General features: G+C 38.0%; 1 protein-coding gene across 1 annotated transcript; it reads right to left on the reverse strand.

The window, feature by feature from the left end:
• Window positions 1–2,736: 2,736 nt before the first annotated feature.
• Window positions 2,737–17,626, reverse strand: LOC119728559 (sodium channel and clathrin linker 1-like). The gene is made up of 23 exons (XM_038200848.1): window positions 17,415–17,626; window positions 12,639–12,706; window positions 12,222–12,274; window positions 11,785–11,857; window positions 11,493–11,548; window positions 10,927–11,062; window positions 10,637–10,708; window positions 10,268–10,318; window positions 10,040–10,105; window positions 9,734–9,895; window positions 9,408–9,499; window positions 8,836–8,922; window positions 8,606–8,696; window positions 7,977–8,147; window positions 7,017–7,091; window positions 6,518–6,660; window positions 5,614–5,806; window positions 5,067–5,203; window positions 4,720–4,779; window positions 4,477–4,555; window positions 4,093–4,188; window positions 3,740–3,840; window positions 2,737–3,238 (listed from the first exon to the last, which is right to left on the reverse strand). The coding sequence occupies exons 1-23, from the start codon at window positions 17,449–17,451 to the stop codon at window positions 3,013–3,015; spliced, it is 2,325 nt and encodes a 774-aa protein (XP_038056776.1). The 5' UTR covers window positions 17,452–17,626; the 3' UTR covers window positions 2,737–3,012.
• Between the last annotated feature and the right edge of the window lie 108 nt (window positions 17,627–17,734).

The raw sequence follows: 17,734 nt of genomic DNA on the forward strand, positions 1-17,734 counted from the left end.
GGCTTCTAAAATACAATTTTCCAGCAAAATATTGTTTGAGATCAATACCGAAGCCCCTTTGTATACAACATGCAAAGCAAACAAAACATAGAAAACACCCCTGCCACCCCTTAGTGAACAAATAATAAGCAATGTTTTTTTCCCACAGACTTTACTCCTAAACCAGGAAAAAAAACCTTCAACAAATGTAATCCCATTACAACAAAACGGTGACCTTTTCATTGGAACAGCCATAACATTTCAGGATATTTTATGAGCAAGCATTAAAATAAACAACACCTTTTCAAGGTGAGAAGGATTTCTTGAAGTGTTTGGGTTTGGAGTGAAACTCGCTTCAATTTAGTTCCTTTGACTTTCAACTAAGCAAGATGTACTTTCCCAGAACTATTGTATTCCAAGTTTTTCATGTTTTCTAATCCTCTTATCCAAATAGTGATCCACGCTGTTTACATCAGCAAACTATTACCTGAACTGCCGAGGGGCCTTTATTTTTCTTCAAAATGCCCCCTTTCAGAAATTTTTGTAAGGAGACTTTTGGCTGCGGGGTTTTTATTTGTTGGCAAACATGAAATGATTTGTCTGGAAAACATCCGGGCTGAAGTTTGCTGGGTAAATACAATAAATATGGCTTTGGTAATACTTGTACAGAAATCCTTTGTGAACGTTTGACACACATTTTTCTGAGTGTTGGCAAACTTTTTCAGGGCATGTATAAGCTTTGATTTTTTTTTAAATCTAAAAGTTCCTCTGTCTACTTCAACTTGAGCAAGGTACAATGTAACAGAATTGGCACCTTGCCATACAAACTTTTAGGTTTGACCTCAATAATTACTTTTCAATACAAAAATCTGAGAGAAACTGAAAAGAAGTGAGCTACAAAATTTTAAAAAGAAACACAAGCAAAAAAAACCCCAAAAGAACAAAACACTTACCATTCAGAAGCTTAGATATTTTCTTACTGATGTACCTTCTTCGTATAAAACATAAACTTGTAAGATATAGTTAACTTGTTGCAAACTTCATAGTTTCAAGCGGTACAAAAAATTGACAATATTCAGAACTACCTCATAATACAATTTAGCACAGGCAGGGTAATAATTTCTCATAAACTACACCATACATTTAACAACATTTGTTCAATATATTTTTATTTCAGTTCCTTTTCTAACAAATCAAGAATGGTCCTAACATACCCTGTGTAGCCATGCTTTGTTCAATTTGTTGATGAATATGACTTGAATTACTAATGGAAATCATTAATGCTAAGGCACTTCATTTCTAAGCTTATAATTATGGTGAACAAAACCGTGGACCCAAAAGTGATATGTGGTAAACTTTCAAGGTCATTTTAAAGATGTACTGTCTGTGCGCTTCAAGTTCAACAAATTCAATTTTCGATTGCAGTTCAACAAACAAAATTTTAGACGGAAACAAATATGGGCAATACATCTTTAAGCTTGTTTGAATGTCTTGCATCAGAAAATTAAGATTGAAATGTTTGTTCATCATCACATTTGGCGCTTGAAGTGAAATCCATGTTATACTAACAGTCAAAAATTGAAAGAAAATGAAACCAACGAAGATTAGAAATGGACTCATGGGTCTTTCTATACATTTGGGGTCCACTTGTTTTCCTGTCCCTGTTACATCTGACATCTATGATTTTATAATTCTGATGCACTCCTTAATGCAGTCGTCCTCCAAGAGTGATTATGAATAGCAAACTACCTACCCAACAAATATATAATGGTTTGAAGTCATTTTTAATGATACTTGAATGGCAAATTACAAAGATCCAAGGTAACAGGGACAGGGAAAAAAATCACATTTTGGACCCTAAATTTATAGAATGACCCTTACACACATTTGTACATGTATCAAAAAAATACAGTGAACTTGTTTCACAAATAAAAAAGTTAGTCCAGCAAAAGTTTCATTTCGAGAATTATTTAAAGTATAAAATATGTAAAAAAACACACATATATATTTCAATCAAACAGGCCAATAAATATATATTCCATTGAAACAAAAATTGTAATGCCAACGCGATCAATTCAAAGCGCTATTTTGGTAAGTTTAAACTATGACAAAAGTGTAAAAGAAATATGAATACAAATACTAAAATATCAAAACTAACGCTTGAATACTAACCGGTAAATGCATTTTTTCCCCAAAAATATTTACAAAATGCAGCCTTTTTAGACCTCTGTATTGTTAAAAACTTAATATTTAGTGAAATAAAAGAGCACACACAGTTTTGATAATATAAGGCAGTTGTAGCTACTAATACTAGGCATTGTTTATTTACAATTTAACAAAGTTGTAGAAATGTTATATTATCTATTCTAATAAGGCCCACCTTGTGAAAATTGATCATTAGAAATTGAAGTATATAATGCGATAAATGTCTTCAAAACATACATGGCAGCTCAAAATTGCTTGTGCATTGTTATTGTTTATCAACCATTTTTTGTGTCTAATGTTACCCTCTGCAAATTAGGTACTAATAATATGTATTTAGAAAGCGTACATATCCACCAGTATTGGTGCTTGAGGCCCAACATCATTATTACCCTGCTCATTGGGCCAATGAAACATTCCAAAGACAATCTCAGCTCCCTGGGATGTATACAGCTCGATGCTGCCATTTCGGCACAAAAACAGTTCTAATCAACCACAATAACCGTCTCTGCCCTGACAGGTACCCATTTACTCCTGGGTGGAGACAAGCAATGAGTGACAAAGTGCCTTGCCCAAGGGCACACGCACCATGACCCCAGGCTGGACTCGAACCCACAACCTGCAGAATTGCCCGCACACCACAAATTCAATGCTCCAGACCACGAGGCCACGGCACTCCACAGCATGCTTAGACCATGAAATGCGAATAAGGTTAGCAATTTTTTTTGCGAACCATGGAGCAGCACCACAAAATCGACTCAAGGGCCCGATTACAGGGAGGTGCTTAGAAGAGAAATCACTTGAAACAATTCATGTGCTAGCTGCTTTAGTTTACTTGAGATATTCCGGTGTGGAGTTTCCACTTCCAAGCGATGATGTCCTGCTACTGCGTACACTACTGACATGACTACCAGTGCCTGTGATGCTACCTGCAGCGTTGTTACCATTCAGGTTGTAATGTTGACCTAAGGTCATCGTTGCTCTGACGTTGTGAGTCCTGCTGGCTGCTAGACTGGCATCGGGTCTGTCTAAGTCAAAGTGGACTGAATCTGATAACCTAGAGCAGTGAATAAATGCACAGGAGTTTAGAGTCAGTCCACAAATTCTTGACACATTCTTTTATGCCTTTTATCTCCAAGAGTGATAAATTAAACAAAGTACCTACCAAATAAAAAAAATAGTTTGAAGTCAATTTAAATTATAGTTGTATGGCAAATTACATGGGTCAGGCGTAACAGGGACACGCACTGGTCACACTTTTGGACCCTACATTTATGGACTAACGCTTTATTTAAACAAACCATTCGAATTCCATATGGAGCTCACTAAAACCATTCTGTAATTGTAATTACATTTCTATGCTATTAGCACTAGCACATACAGAAGTTCTGATCAAGTCGACAAACTGTTTACGCACGGAATTCCTAATTAAGGGATTTTCTCATATGCACATGTATATATTCCTTCTCGACCCATGTAATACAAGTACTATGCTATGAAGTTTGGCTCAAATTTGTTAAACAGAGAAGGCGCATCATTCAATCAATTATCCACCCACCTGTTGGACCGGCTAGCCTCTAGCTTCATCTTCTCTAGTTCATTCTGTAGATGTTTCCTGTCATGTAGCAGTCGCTTCTCCCTGGCTAACTGCTCAGACAGCTGTCAAAAAAAAGAGTACATACAGTCACTAATTCCAAATTCAAGCGATTTGCAAAACAGAATAGCTGATGTTTGAGGCACAAATTCTGCATCACAGACAAAAGGTTGACATTTGTTCTTCGACAAGTACCGGGTGGTTTGTCATTTTTCATCAGATGAGAGGGACTTGGCTGTGTATACTTTCAGGTTTTGTTTTGTTTTTTAAAAATGACAGCTTCCGTATTGTTTCTGACAAGAAGTTGAGTAGAGTACCTTTTTGGTGGCAGTGGCAGCCCTGAGTTCAGTATCGGCAAGTTTGCGGTTGAGTTTGCGAATCATGTCTGCTTCCTCGGATTGTTTACGCTCACTCTAGAAAAATGAACAAAACCAAACAGAAACAATCAAGTGAAAAATATAACGCATACAAAACCATCCACATAATTTGAAAAAAAATGCAAAGCTGAAATAAAGTTGTCTGCTTGTCTGTTTATGTACCCTGTATATGGTCTGTAAAAGGACCAATAACTTGGGTTTTGTGTCTAATATTTATATATATTGATGAAATAAAGATTTTAATATAATTGTGAAACAATTAAAATTGAAAAACTTCAACCAACCTCGCCCACCAACCTCAAAAGATAAGACGTGAGAACTTACCTCCAGAAACATTTCTCTCTGTTGACTGAGCTGTGACGTCAGTTCTTCAGATCGCTGCTTGTGCATTGCTATTTCTGATCTGTCATTAAAAAAAAAAAAAAAGCCAAGGTCAGCCTGCAAATGTGTAAAAAGAGAAAAGTCAATATATACAGGGCTTGGGCATGCAGGGTATCTAGCCTGAGCAATGGTTAGTTCTACAAACACAAGAGGGTCATGTCACTTGGAAAAGATTGTTTCACTTACCTGAGATCACTGACTTTGGATTCAAACTTCTGGGCAAGTGTTTTGGACTCCTCTCTCCATCTTCAGTGAAAAGAGAAATTCAAAAATAACAAAAGGAAGATGTGTGTTCAACATTTCAAATAAAGAGGTAGAGTGAAAAGAGTGGTATACTTGGAGGTGAGAAAATGTAATGAATTGCACCCAAAGCAAAGCCTTACAGTGTGCAATTATAGTGCAAACAATGCACAAGGTGGTGTGCTGGTGACATAACTGATACCACAGTCATCGGTATAATTTGACAAATGACCATTCCAATATCCAGACCGATATTCAATGCTTGATATAAACCTTGGAGTTGTGGAGCTTACTTTGCACTCATTCTCTGTTGAGCAGTCAGCATATCTCTGACTTCCTTCATAGCTTGACGGTTACCCAGCTCAGTGCTGTCCAGTCTGGCGTCATACTCCACTCGTAACTGACTCATTTCTTGCTGAACAGTTGCCATCTACGCGTCACAAAAAGATCAGGCGAAATCGAAATGATCTTACAACTGTGATTTTCGTTTTGCTTGTTTGGGTACGAATCAATGCAATTTAGGAAATATCTTTAAGCCTGGGAATGCTTGGAACGTTGCAATGCAATTGTTGCCTGGTTTCAATGAAGAACAAGTGTGGATTTGAACCAGACAGCTGAGCATGGCAAGCTCGGTGGTCAAGTGGTTAAGGCATCTGCACTTGTCGGAAGAAGGTTGTGGGTTCGAGTCCCATCAAAGCAAACTTTTCATTTTTTCCTCCTTCCAAGTCCTCCGACAACACTTATTATGCATTGCTCATCAACAAAATAAATACATAACATAAAAGTTATGCTGAAGAAGGAGGGGGGGGGGGGCGGGGATGCTATTTTCAATATTCTTACCTGTGAGAGAGATTTCCTCTCAGTTGCTGCCCGTTCCTTCTGAGCAGCAAGAAGTCGTTTCTTGTAATCATCCACAACCTCAGTCAGCTTCAGACGCTCCTCAGACACTGTCTCACATTCCTTGCCGACTTTGTCCAGTCGCTGTTTCAGTTGCTCGTTGATCAGAAGGCTCTGGGATTTCTCCTCTTCTTGGCTGTGGAATTGGAAGAGCTGGTGAGTTAGTAATGGGGCGGTGTTCTATTTTCAGAGGGGTTAAGATCACAGAATCTTGACATGATTGTGTTGCATTTATTTTCCGTTCACTGCTAAGGTATCTCCACCCACTTTCTTCACAGGAATCACAGTGGTTGATTTGATCCAATTTGACTTGATTGATTTGATGACATTTGATTTGATTTCTCACCTACTCTCCATTCTCTGCGTAGCTTTCTCTAGTTTCTGCAGGGTTCAACTTTTTTTGTTCACTAGCCAGCCGGGCTACTGAAACGGACTCTTAACTAGCCCGCGGGCATTTTCACTAGCCCGCATGTTTTTCTTTTATAGAGTGTCTCATAAACAGCAATGTGCATACATGTAAAACGTGTATCCTGAGGCAATCTTGTCAGTGTTTTCAGGTCCAATAATTTAACCCTAAACAGTTAACAAAATCAGACACAACTTGATACAGGTTTGCTTTCTGATTTTAATGATTATTTCTTCCTGTCCTTTCATCTTTGCCGTAGCCAAATCATTTTTGACTCGCCAGCCGAGCTACTTAAGGAATAGTTTGATCAGCCCGCCACTGTTTTGAGTAGTATTTGGCGAGCGGGCTACCGCTAAAGTCGAACCCTGAGTTTCTGCACCTGTATCACTGTGACTGACTAGATTAGATTAGATTAGATTTGATTGACTGGGCGTTTCTCACCTGTTTTCCATTCTCTGCATAGCTTTCTCTAGTTTCTGCACCTGCACCATAGCCTGAGATCTCATTCTCTCAGCTATATTCACCCTGCCTTGCAGCTCTTGATACAGATGATCATCAGGTCCCTTAGCACCCTCTCTGTACACCTGTCAGAAGTAGAAGGTAAATAAGCTCATTGACAAATACCCCATGTTTGCTTTACTTCATAGCAATAATTAGCTGTAGTCTGGAAGTGGGTGAGATGTTCTGTTAATCTGTGGAGGCGTAATAAAGATGCGTTGCTATTAATGATCTGGTGATTAATTGTGTCTTACTAAAAAAAAAGAGTAAAAGTCAAAAAAATTAAAGTGGCCTATTATGTGACAGAGCCAACTTGAAGGTAAGCTTTCTGCACCGATTTGTAGCATTCATGCATGAACCAGCCCTCAGAGGAAGAAAGGAGATGGACAGATGATTGGATGGATGGCTGAAGATAAATCAAAATGACGATGAATCGACTTACTGTTTCCAATTCTTGTTCCACTGCTCTCTTCTCCCTCATGGCTCTCTCAATCTCAGCTTGCTTCTCAGCATTCTCCTGAAAAACCAAGACAGCGATAAAACTCAGACAGGCCTGAATTCAGGTACACTGTGTATGTCTATGTGTGAGATTTAATAACTGTTGACTGCTGTGATGTGGGACATGACGTTTTTAACACCTGAGGGGCGCTTCGCCTTGGATGCTATGCGCCCTGATGGGGTTAAAAACATCATATCCCACATCACAGCAGTCAAAAATTGATTTGTTACATCATGCCAATAAGTCAAAAAGATAAATAGTTGTAACTTACTTTGCAAGAAATAAATAAAATTAGTGCAGTGTAATCACAGGCCATCATAAGTCCTCTTCAGTCAACCACAAGTCCATCACACATCATCAAGTCCAAAGTCAAGTCACAATCAAGTGAACTGTGACAACAGCATTCCTTGTTATTGTCCTTCCCTGCTACTTGTGACTTGACTTGTAATCATACTTGTGATGAACTTGTGATGGACTTGTGATGGACTAGTGATGGACTTGTGATGGACTTGTGATGGACTAGTGATGGACTTGTGATGGACTTGTGAGGGACTTGTGATGGACTTGTGATGGACTAGTGATGGACTTGTGATGGGCTTGTGATGGACTTGTGATGGACTTGTGATGGACTTGTGATGGGCTTGTGATGGACTTGTGATGGGCTTGTGATGGACTTGTGATGGGCTTGTGATGGACTTGTGATGGACTTGTGATGGACTTGTGATGGACTTGTGATGGACTAGTGATGGACTTGTGATGGACTTGTGATGGACTTGTGATGGACTTGTGATGGACTAGTGATGGACTTGTGATGGACTTGTGATGGACTTGTGATGGACTTGTGATGGACTTGTGATGGACTTGTGATGGACTTGACAGCCACACTGCAAATAATTAACTTACCATTTCCAGGCTTTGTATTTCCTCCATGAGTTTCCCAATATTAGTGTTGCATTGTTTCCTGACGTTGTCCACCTCTTGTCTGGTTCTCTTGCCGGCCTCATTGATCAGTTTGGAGAGAGCTTCCTGGAGCCTGCCTAATTCTTGAGTCTTCTGCTGCTCTCGAACCAAGGCCTGGAGGAAATAAAAGTAGGGTGGGGTTTACAAAAAACACAAAGTTGCAGTAAAGAACAGAGTCGCAGTGAAGTTATTACAAACGAATTACAAGTCTAAGTCTCAAGTCAAATGAAAAGCTATTTGAATGTATCAGAAGCATTCTTTTGTCATATCTTATTATCTGTTGCTAGCTGAGATCTTAATTGTGACTTGATTTCAGTTTGGCTTGTATGTTACCTGTAGCTGACTTATGATTGACTTGTGAATGTCTTGTGAAACCTGCGGTCAGACTTATTGACTTATGATCTGACTTGTGATTTGACTTAAGTTTAAACTTTGTGTTAAAATCTAAGGACTGGACAACTCTGAGCAAAAAAAAGGCAATGCCTTGATGCTAAAACATCAACCTGCATCAACCTGACTGCATTTTACGTTGTTTTAGGACAAAACAATTGACACAATAAATTGAGACTGACCTGATCTTTCTCAAGCAGTGCGTTCTCCACCATCTGAATGCTGTCTCGTACCTGCGCCAATGCCTCATGCTCCCTCCTCTCAGCTTTACCACTACAAAACAATAAAGAGAGAAAACAATGATTCTATTCACAACACACATATGAAAACTTCCAAAATGTAAGTCATAAACATAATATGTGTAAGTAATAAGCGCAAGATGTGTAAGAAATAAAGTAATATTTCTGCTTACCATTTGTGGTGTAATGACCTCATTCTGTCCTCCTGTTCCTTCCTTGTGGCAAGCATCCTGGCGTTTTCTTCGGATAAATTGGTTAATCTGTCCAGAGGAAAAAACGAACTGACTGAAGTGATCTTGTTTTGTTTAACTGGAGTTTGTAAAAAGATGTACAAATTTGGCAATGGTTGGAATGAGGGATGGATGTTGATGGAACACTGATTTTGTGTTTAAGAGGTCTCTGATTTGAATGCTGCTGTTGTCCTTTTGTATGTTTTACTAAAATTTGCTTAGTCTCTATTTACATTTCTGATTTGAGTTGAACAATACAGCCATTGCATGACTATAAATACAGGGCCAGATAGCTGTTGGTAGAGTATCGGAACTGTGTTTTAGGGGTCTGAGGTTTGAATGTCACACAAGTCTTTTTTCTTTGTTTAGGTATTGCTTAACTGTACAGTGAGTAAGTGAGGGACAATAAGGCCTGGGAATATAGGGCTTGGTAGTTATTGGTGGAACACTGGAACTGTGTTTCAGAGGTCCAAGGTTCAAATCCCCCCTCAGTCTTGATAGCAGTCCCAGTTTACCTGTGTTCTAGATCCATGACCACTGCTTGTAGCTGCGTCAATCTACTGTCTGCTGATTCCTCCCTGCCTTTAGCCTGTTGTTTCTCCCTCTCCTAGTAAGAAAAAATATCCTGATGAGTTGGATTGAGGGCCCAATTTCATGACTCTGCTGATCACAGAAGCCTGCGGTTACGATCTCTATTCTAACCTCACAGCACAAGTGCAAACAGAGTTTCATTATATAAAATTAAACAGAAGTGAATAAAGCTTGAAATCTTTGGGGGAAAATTTACACTGAATTGCTTTTTTGAATATTCTTGGCACATCATCGGGAATAAGACCATTACCTTTGCCTGGTTATCTTCTTTGAGTTTGTCTGTTGTTGTTCTCATCTCAGCCAGTTGTAGGTTAGCTGATCTCAGGTCGGTTCTAGCTCTCTTGAGATGATCTCGGAGGGAGTCTAGCTCCTGAGACTGAGATGCTATCACCTGCTGAAGATGCTGACTAGCCTGGTCAGGAGAGGGAAAACAAAATAAACCGTCTTAATAGGAGACGGTTTGAAGGAAGGGATTCCTCAAGTCGGAGTTCTTGAAGATTGTATCAGTAATCCTACATTGTCTTGTCTAGCACCCTGATCACTTCTATTCACTTACCATTTCTAGTTTTTGGTTGCCAGTCACCAAACTTTGATTCTGACTCATCAGGGTTGATCCTTTTTCCTAACAAAAAAAAAATTACAAACAATAATTGTAACAATAATAATGAGTCAGCTTCAGCACAACTTAACAAGTCCAAAGAAAAAAAATGAAAAAATGTATATGTTTTTTTCATAATGTTAATAATGTTTTTTCAAGATTCCCGATGAAACACATTTTTCCTACCTGAATAGCCTGAACTCTTTGTGACTGCGCCTCACTGCTGTTCAGTAAATCCTAAACACAAAACAATCTCCATCATTTTGGTTATCAAAAACAAAATCGGTCACATAATATAATGTAGCTTATTGAACCAGGACACAAGATATTGTTAGTACATCCTTTATCAACATCCGTGAAGTAAAATTGAGTGTTGAAACCACAATTAAAGCTAGACACAGGACAGCACAAGACAGTCAACTTAGACAATGACCTTAGAATCATAATCTATTACACAAACACAATGGGGACGACCGACAGACAAACCCAAAATCATACAGACAGGACAACAAATCCTGAACAGACAGAATTCCATTCCAACATGCAAGTACTGACCCTGTGTTCCTTGGCAAGTCTGTCCAGCTCCTGAACCGTTTCCTGCCACATCTCCACCGCGGAATCTTTCTCCTAGAAATAAAATCAAAATTTCTCAACATGTTTGAAACCCTTTCAGTTAAACGTTTTAATTGTTGGAAAGTTCGTATATTTTCAGAAATTGTACGTGCTTGATTTGAAAAAAAGAATAAGCAACAAATTGATGAATTTGTGTGTGGGATCTATACAGTGAAAATTGGTTTAAAAACAAGGGATTACAGGGCGGAAATCCTGAATTTGACTTGACCTACCTGAGTTGTGAGTGTTATCTGCTTCTGAAGGTTGTCGATGAGTTGTTGCTCTTCAATTATGCTGTGATCAGCTCTGGAGACCTCATGAACTGCCTCAAGCTGACCCTGAATAGCTGCCTTTAACTCCCTGTGTAACCTGATCAGGATCAATCAATAATGAATTCTAAATCAACATTGATCTATCGATCTGCATCTGTCCTGCAGACTTGAAGTATTGCCTCCAACTGGCCCAAAATACTGGCCTTTAACTCCCTGTGTAGCCTAATGAGGATTAATCAATAATCAATTCTAAATCAGTATTGATCCATCGATCTGTATCTGCCTCCAACTGGCCCAAAATGGCCTACAACTCTTATTAACATGATCAGAATTAATCAATAATCAATAATTGATACAGATCAATCTATCAAGCTGCCATGGAGATGATGTACTGTCTCCAAGTGGCCATGAATGCTGGTCTTCAACTCTCTTTATAGTCTATCAGGACTGACCAATAATCAATATGTTCCCAACTCAATAAATCAATTTGTCACAAAGCAGCGTACCATTGTTTTAACCAGACTTACCTGTTGTTTTCATTGACCAATTTGTCAATTTTCCCTGCCAATTCTAAGTGTTCAGCCTAAAAGGTAAGTAAGAAAAAAAATGTCTTTTTAAAATAGCCAATTTGGCAGTGCCTGTGATGACAAACATGTTTTATAAAAGGGTCATTACTCACTTAAATATGAGAAAATAAATATCTTTTGCTTCCAAAAGGAAAATTTCATGACAAAAACAATTATCCTCAAATATTGTTCTATAATACGCATTGTAAAATGTGGTGGGTATGTCGTCCCGATATTGTTATTTCATGCCTACCTTGTATGTGTTGATCTGTTTCCGTAGCGATGACAACTGATGATCATATTCCGCTATGAGTGGTGACAACAAACTGAAAAGGACGGCAACAGAGAAAGTACAATATGAATAAATTCACCATCAAAAAGTAAGAAATTCATTTTTTTCTAGTTAATGTGACAAAGTGGGCATTGCAGGTCCAGGTGTTTTAAGTGACAAATTCATCAGGTTTATTTTCACACTTTTATTGTTTGATGCATTGTGCAGACGGTGAGCAATGTACAGGCCCTTGCGACAGTATTTAATTAATAACCGACCCATTACTTTGGCAAGCTTTGATGCTAAATGCAAGATACTGTAACTATGACAACAGACTGTAATTGAGAATAGACCTCAGTAAAAGGACCATTTTTTTCACTGGAAATAGAGATATAGAAATAAACGACAAATACAATTACTTTTTGCTGGTCAGCCATGGAGCTGGAGGATCTCCTGTAGTGTGCAAACTTGCCTGGAAAAAAATAAGGACTTTTAAATGTATATTTTTAAAAAGTGCATAAATTAACAACAAATATAACACCAGGAAAACATTTGAGCTTGATATGATCACTTGTAAACAAATGCAGTTTGATATTTAGATGATTTAATCCAACTTCCAATTTCTTTCAAATGAATGATTTATATGCCAGTGAAGAAAGTCTTTAGTCTCCAGGACTTTTTAAGGGAAAAAGAAGTCACACAATAAGTACGAAATCATTTTGCTTGATTTCCGAATCTTAACAGCATTAAGTATGATTCTAAAAAATAGTGACATTAGATATTTTTAATCAAATGAAATTAACTACAAAAGCTAACAAACTTATAAGACAGCATACCTTTTCATTTTCATCCAGAGGCAAATACTTCTCCTGGTAGCGCTGCAACTCAGCATTCACCCGCTGAACTATGAACACAAACAAAGTGTATAATTAAACAAACTTAAACAGTGAAAACATGTTTGAAATTTATCAAAATAATAGCAAAAAATGAACCCAAATTAGTGCACACGTAACCTTTTTTTGTGTGCATATCATACCGGTGACTGTCAATACAATTATTTTACATACTAGTTCATAGCTATTTAATAGGTACACACTGTCTTTGGTAGTAAGCTGCCTAAACCATCTCGCTGCAGTAAATATTAGTGAAAATCAAAATGAACAAGCTACTCAAACAGAAGGCACTTAAAACAAAGGATGGTTCCCTGTATTCTAAACAGTAGGTACATCAAGACCAGGTCTAAATTACTCATATAATGACATGCTTGTTGTATGCAATGGTTATGACTGTGACTCCGGCTATTAAATTATTGATTGACCTGGCCGTTAGCCAATGCAATGAGTCTAAGATAAATAGGCAATTTCAACAAAGATGATGTGCATTAAAGGGAATATACAACATTTGCAAACATCGAAAAATAAAACTACCAAGTTTTTGCGAAATACCTTAATAGGACGTTGGTAAATGACAGTCTAAAGCATCCTGTAAAATTATGGCACCTGGTATACTGTCATTTTCAAGAAAAGTGGTATTTTTGTATCAATTTCCAACGCTGATCGGCCGATCAGCGTTGGAAACAACTGGCTTTTTTTCAAATACTGGCCCCAATTGACTATTGCACTTGTTTGCAATCGATTACAAACCTATGAACGGGTACGAGCCAGCTAGACTGGTTCCCTGACCTTACAATTCCCCAATGTATGTAAACTGCTCTGTTTCTTCTTATATGGAGTCAGGGAACCAGACTACAGGTAAATGATCGTTTTTCTTGGTTTTTATAGCATTTTCGAACCCAAAACCTCCAAAAAGTCAGTGTAACTATATTTGCTTTATATTTCCAATCCCCCAATTCCATCCATTTCTGAAAATTACAGCAAAAGCAAATGATGTATATTCCCTTTAATAATACATCATTTATTACACTGTTGCGGACGGCCCAATATGAGCAGTACTGCGCTAGTGTGCAGCTGCAGTAAATTTGTCATGGTTCAGTGCATGCATTATAAACCTATCGTATACTGAAGCACTTGAACTATCGTATACTGTTGCTTTGAAGTGACCAAAGATAAAGACATGTTTTTTATTTTTTAGGGGGGGGGGGGAGAAAGGGGTACTGATGAAAAATTTAGAAAAGCGAGGGAGCATCTATATTTAAAGTAGTTATCTTGTTTTTGTTATTACTAAAATACCTATCATTTGTTGTAAATGAAACTTGTTTCTTATCGGTTTATTTCAAATGAGGCTTCACATCTATAGCCTAAATGCATAATAAGGTCTATCATTAGCTGTTTCGGTGTACACACCGAAACAGCTCTTGTTTTTGTTATTTTTTTTTTTCTCTTTTTTTTTTTCTTCCACTTTTTTTCACATAGGATAACACGTGTTTTCGTTCTACAAGGCACTTTTGGACTTTTTTCAAATCCGATCGACTTCAAACCTGGCACACACTTAGACTATCATCTGAAGATGTATGCCGAAACTTTTCGTCATCGTGACGTCATCACGTGTCACGTGACGTCATCCTAAAAGAGCATACTTCAAGGCCCTATATCTACAGAACCGGAAGTCCGATTTGGTTCAAACTTGGTATGCAAGTATTCCGGGACGTGTTATAGACGAAAATTGCAGTGACGTCATGATGACGTCATCGTGTGATTTTATTTAAATTATTCAATTTTTGGACCTTTTACTCATATCTCATAAACGGAATGTGGTAAATTCGAAATTCTTTTTGTAAAAGGTTTGTTAGGTCATACATAGATGCACAAAATTTCGTAAAATGTGTGACGTCATCATGACGTCATGAAAAACGTGATTTTCTGATTCACATATAAGGGTATGTCCGATCGTTATGAATCTTGGTGGGTAGGTAGGTACAGATAAAAGCATTCAAAATCTGAAGTGACGTCATCATGACGTCATCGTCTGATTTTTTATGAATTTTTCAAATTTTAATATTTTCTTCAAATTTTGCAAAAATTATATAAAATACGGTCCGATCAACTTCAAACCCGGCACACACTTATACAGCCATCTGAAGATGTATGCCGAATCATGACGTCATCATGACGTCATCACGTGTCACATGACGTCATCCTAAAACTGCATAGTTTAAGTCACCATATCCAGAAAACTGTGGTCCGATCGGGTTCAATCTCGATATACAGATATTCCAGGAAGCGTTATAGACAAAAATTGCAGTGACGTCACGATGACGTCATCATATGATTTTATATGAACTATTCAATTATTGGACCTTTTACTCATATCTCATCAATGGAACGTGGTTAATTCGAAATTCTTTTTTGCAAAAGGTTTGTAAGGTCGTAGATAGATACAGAAAATTTCAAAAAATGTGTGCCGTCATCATAACGTCATGAAATTTTTTTTTTTTTTGTACATGGGATGGACACTTTTTATATAGAATATGCATGGACATGTTCATTCGACCTGGTGAAACTCATACGGCAGTCATTAATAAAACGTTCGAAACAGCTCAGTGTTTGTCCACAAACACATTTCTAGTTCAGATTTGAAATTATGATTGAGTCTTAAAGCATCAGTTCCAAACATTATTAAGACAGTCCAAAGTACAACTAGGAATTAAAGGCCTTAATTCAACAAATGTCACCATAACAGTGAAACTGCAATTGCCATGATTGTTGACATTATTTTTCTCTGTATTTTACCTTATAACATGTTTTGCGTCACCAGTAATTGATATATTTGGGACAATAAAATTATGCCTAGGAAAAAGACTTGAAACATTCTACCGTATTTCCCTAAGGTGCAACTTTGTCTCAATGTGTCTCCTTAACAGCCATTTGTGGTGAGAATAATTAAAACCCTAGCGCCTGCCAGTATCTGCTTTAATATTGACCCAGTAACTGGAACGTTAAAACTCCCTTTTTCAAATTTTGACTTTGGTCGGTCATACTGACGATTGACCAAAGTCAAAATTATAAAAAGGAGTCCTAGCGCCCCAGTTACTTGGTTTATGCCAAGAAAGACACTCATGGCGCAATTGACATCAAAATACAATTACTGTAAAATCAACAGAATATAAATCAGTCAAACTGAAAAACGGAGTTAGCAAACTTGTTTTAAGAGCCTAACATTGTTGAATTCAAATGGAATAAATAAGGCGGTGGCGCTACAGAACCGGTACCTGTCCCTGACTTTTATAAGGTTTTTGGTAGCCATTGAAGCACCTTAATGGTCTAGTGGATAGCGGTGGTATCTTACCAGATCATGGGTTCGATTGTCCGTGGGGACAAGTTGTTTTTTCTTCCCCGAAATGTCATGTCCTACTTCTAAATGAAACGAAATCTCACTTTTTTTCTGCGGTTCTTGGCTTTGGAAGAATTTTTTTTCAATGGAAGTAGGCCTATAGTCTGATAACCAATACCCAATGATTGATGTCCATGTATGAGCGTTATTGCTGCCAGTTCCATAGCCTCGCGACATCTGGAACTGGTACTGGTTCTGTAGCCACTGACAATAGATACGACCGAGAATTTGTCCCAATCGTTTTCTGCATTGTACCGGTATGGCACTGAACATGCGCAGTGACTGTTTTTGGAGCTTAAGAATGAAAAAATGCGGGACCAGATCACACTAAAATAAACATTTCTAATACATAACGTAGTGGCTATCATTATGGCAGCCGTAACACGATTTTCAACTGCTATCGTTACGGTATTGCAAAATCACCATCTACATCACAAGATCACATTAATAACTACATGTTAGGCCCACCATGCCTACCCGTACCCGTCTGACCAGTACGCTTCCATAGCTCCATTGGTTACAAGCTTGACTACTGAGCCAGGAATCCAACATCTTTTTAAAATAGATTTTCTTTACTTTCATGATTTTAATCAAATCGTTCTTTTTATTTAAATAGATTTCTTTTTCTTCTTCATCATCTGTGGTTTTGGAGGATATTTTTGTAAAGCTATGTGTTGAATGATACTTTGATAGTGTGCACGTGTGATTCCAACAGCCAAAGATCCTGACGTTAATTAGGTCAAGGAGCCAGACGATGTCATAACAATAGCGGTTGAAAATTGCATTAGTCAGCTGTTGTAACAAGCCACTGCTAATAAATAAACAGTCTTATTTTTATTACCATTTGATTACCCCTAAACACGATAATTTACTGCCAATGCCATCATTCAAATATTAAATATTCAGACACACGTGATAAAGTTGCCAACAAAATCTCAACTTCAGGATTTTATTGCTGAAAGTAACTGAGTAAACAAATATTTACATTTTAGCCAAAATTAGTTCAATAAACATGACATGTTGATGAAAAAAAAAATGAAATAGGCCAGCCGGGGGGGGGGGGGGGGGGTGACCCCAATTTGAAAACACAGACAGCTAGATGGGCCTACTAATCCCCTATACCAAATTGGCGCAACCATTAGTTATCCTGCAAATATAGTCCTTGTTTTGCGACACTGTTTCAATGCACATGTAATTATGGTTTTTCCAGATACGCAACTTGCTGTAAGCAATATTTTATCACGGAATTGATTCAGCGCAAATCAACGCAAAAAAAATACATGACAAAATACGAAAAGACTAGCGCATTTAATAGAGCCTACCTTGCTCACGTAGAAATTCCCGTTCTCCAACTTCCATGACGAACAGTTTTCCAGAGTTAAATTGAAAGTGGATATCGTGACTGTACTAGCTCCGGAAATAACAAATTTCCAACCACAATCGGCTTACGGAAAGGGTGAATTTAACCGCCGCGCCGATTCTTCAAGTGTTCCGCCATCTTGATAGGAATTCAAAACGAGGCTGTGGTAATCGTTGCTAGTGGAAACTTTTCCACCAATCAAAATCGGTTCATTACTGAATTAATGAGGTATCGGGTGGGTGGGACTAGTAGGGGGCCGGGGACCGGGAAAGGGGGGGGGGG

The sequence above is a fragment of the Patiria miniata genome, unplaced genomic scaffold, assembly GCF_015706575.1.
Source record: "Patiria miniata isolate m_02_andy unplaced genomic scaffold, ASM1570657v1 HiC_scaffold_20, whole genome shotgun sequence".
NCBI classification, from domain to species: domain Eukaryota; kingdom Metazoa; phylum Echinodermata; class Asteroidea; order Valvatida; family Asterinidae; genus Patiria; species Patiria miniata.

Bases quoted from the DNA above. Each gene is read 5' to 3' on its own strand.
- LOC119728559 (XM_038200848.1), bottom strand. From the start codon at position 17,451: ATGGAAGTTGGAGAACGGGAATTTCTACGTGAGCAAG. The intron at 9,500-9,733 runs GTAATGGTCTTA...TTTTCTTACTAG, and splicing joins AAGAAGATAACCAGGCAAAG to GAGAGGGAGAAACAACAGGC. The intron at 4,780-5,066 runs GTAAGCTCCACA...TTTTCACTGAAG, and splicing joins CAACAGAGAATGAGTGCAAA to ATGGAGAGAGGAGTCCAAAA.